The sequence below is a fragment of the Miscanthus floridulus genome, chromosome 14 (genome assembly GCF_019320115.1).
Source record: "Miscanthus floridulus cultivar M001 chromosome 14, ASM1932011v1, whole genome shotgun sequence".
In the NCBI taxonomy this organism is placed as follows: Eukaryota; Viridiplantae; Streptophyta; class Magnoliopsida; order Poales; family Poaceae; genus Miscanthus; species Miscanthus floridulus.
Window position 1 is genome coordinate 29436433 of NC_089593.1, and position 2273 is coordinate 29438705.

The 2273-nt window shown below is 57.1% G+C and overlaps 1 protein-coding gene across 1 annotated transcript; it reads left to right on the forward strand.

Annotated features, from left to right (window-relative positions):
* Positions 1–394: 394 nt before the first annotated feature.
* Positions 395–1985, forward strand: LOC136503273 (phenolic glucoside malonyltransferase 2-like). Its single transcript, XM_066498402.1, has 2 exons — positions 395–1111; positions 1236–1985. The coding sequence occupies exons 1-2, from the start codon at positions 395–397 to the stop codon at positions 1983–1985; spliced, it is 1467 nt and encodes a 488-aa protein (XP_066354499.1).
* The last annotated feature ends 288 nt before the right edge of the window (positions 1986–2273 follow it).

A 2273-nucleotide genomic window follows, 5' to 3' on the forward strand; every position in this document is an offset into this window, starting at 1 on the left:
ATAAGCCAAACACGACCAAACGAACAGGCTCCTGATTTTTTACCTTCTCACTTTTCTCTATGTATATGTCTTCCATCACTGGCCCCCCGTCAGCTCGCGCACAAATCCTTTAGAGCTCTCTCGCTCTCTGCTAGTACACAGGTAATTAGTAGCATTCATGTACATACGTTTCCAACCTTAAGTATTCAATGCCAGCTACCTGCCATCTGTAGTTGCATATGCATCTCTATTAATTTCACAATGCAATCTCTTTCATGCATCAAATATATGATATATATGATCCAGAGCTAAGTACTACTACTTGTAGGTTTCAGAAATTTACTTTGACATCAAGTACGTAATGCCTTTCCATTTGACATCAAGTACGTATCTAGGAACCAACCGACTGCTTCCGATGGAAACGGTAGCCCCTGCCGGCCTGCGCTTGCTCTCCGTGTCCCGTGTAGCGCTGGCACCGGCGCTGCCACCGCGGCAGATGCCAGTGGACAATGGCAGCAACGTGAAGGTGAAGCTCTCCTTCTTGGACGTGCCGTGGGTTGCGACGCCGCCGGTTCAGGAGGTGTTCCTGTACGAGAAGGGCGGCGGTGCTGAGTACGGTGGCATGGTGAAGCGGCTCAAGGAGTCCCTCGCTGCGTCGCTCGCGCTCTACCTCCCCCTCGCCGGGAAACTGGCCTACGTGCAGGAGACCCGGGACATTGTCGTCGACTGCTCCGACCCCGGAGTGGCCTTCTTCGAGGCCGAGGCGTTGGCCGGCTGCATGGACTTGAGCCAGCCCGCCAGCGACGACGACGATGTTCCGGCGGTGGAGTTGGCGAGCCTGGTGCCAGAGCATGATGCCCGTGTGCTTCCAGCGCCGGTCATGGTCGTGGAAGCCACGCGGTTAAATGCTGGCCTGGCGCTCGGCGTCTCCGTTCACCATGCGGTCGTCGACGGCCGTGCCTTCCATCTGTTCATGGACGCGTGGTCGTCCATGTCCCACGGCGGAGCCTCCTCACCTGTGACCAATAAGCCGCTCTCCCCGCCAAACTACAGCAGGGAGGCCATCGCCCATCCCAGCAGCGACGAGCTCGCGCACGAGGTCCTCAGCAAGGTCGCGCCAAATCTGCCCCTGGTGAGCAGTAAACATTATTACAAATACGAACTCACACTCACACTCACACATGCTCTAGTCTGCTGCATGCGCCTGCACTAGCACATAGCCTTACCGCCTTCTCTCTCTCTCTCTCTCTCTTGAGGCGAACACGATGGAGGAGGATGACTACATGAGCCAGCGCTACCGGCTGCGGCACCGGACCTTCCTCCTCGGCGCCGACGACATCCGGACACTGAAGCGGCACATCGATGGGCTCGAGCGCAGCCCCAGCGGAGGGGTAGTGATGGCCAACAAGCCGGTGTCCACGTTTGTAGCCTTGTCTGCTCTGAGCTGGGCGGCTTTCGTTCGGGCCAAGGGACTCGCTGCGGGGGAAGACACGTACCTTGTCTTTCAGGTCGACCTGCGTTCGCGCCTCCGACCACCCGTCGGTGCGGGCTACATTGGCAACTGCGTCAGGGGCTGTATAGCGAGTGTGGACGCTGGGGAGCTCCTTGGCGACATGGGGCTCCTGCGTGCGTCGCGGGCGATCCAGGCGGCCGTGAAAGAGGCGGTGGCAGCACCGCTTGACAGGATCGGGGCATGGATGGAGAGGCTGATTGCGTTGCCCGCCGCGCGGCAAGCAAACGTGGGGGGAAGCCCACTGTTCCGAGTGTACCAGACGGCGGACTTTGGGTTTGGTATGCCAGACAAGGTGGTGCCGCTGTCCATGGCTGGGAGCCCCGAGACGACGACATGCTATCATGGGTTCGGGAACGACGACCATGGCGGAAGGATAGTGCTCTCGGGCGGTAAGAGAGACGGTGAGGTCCGTCTGTCTGTGTCGCTTCATCTGGTGCTCATGGATGCTTTCAAGAATAACATCAATAACATACCAATAAGGTCGAGATTGTAGACACCATCACCACTCTATGCAGGCCGGAGATCAAGCTGCCTGATACCACTCTGTATCCATGTAATTTAAGAAGCACGTTTATATATATGAGCCCACTATTTAGCGCCCTAGGCGCTACTCGGCAACCGTAAATTCGAGTGGAACGGCACGTCCGACGACGGACTGACATGCCCCTTGCCACCGGCTGTGTCACCATCGACGTGAGCACGCGAGCCATACAGAGTTGGTAACCGGGAAGAGGGATGCTTTCATTCCCCTTTTCTTGAGTTCTGAATAGATAGAATATGA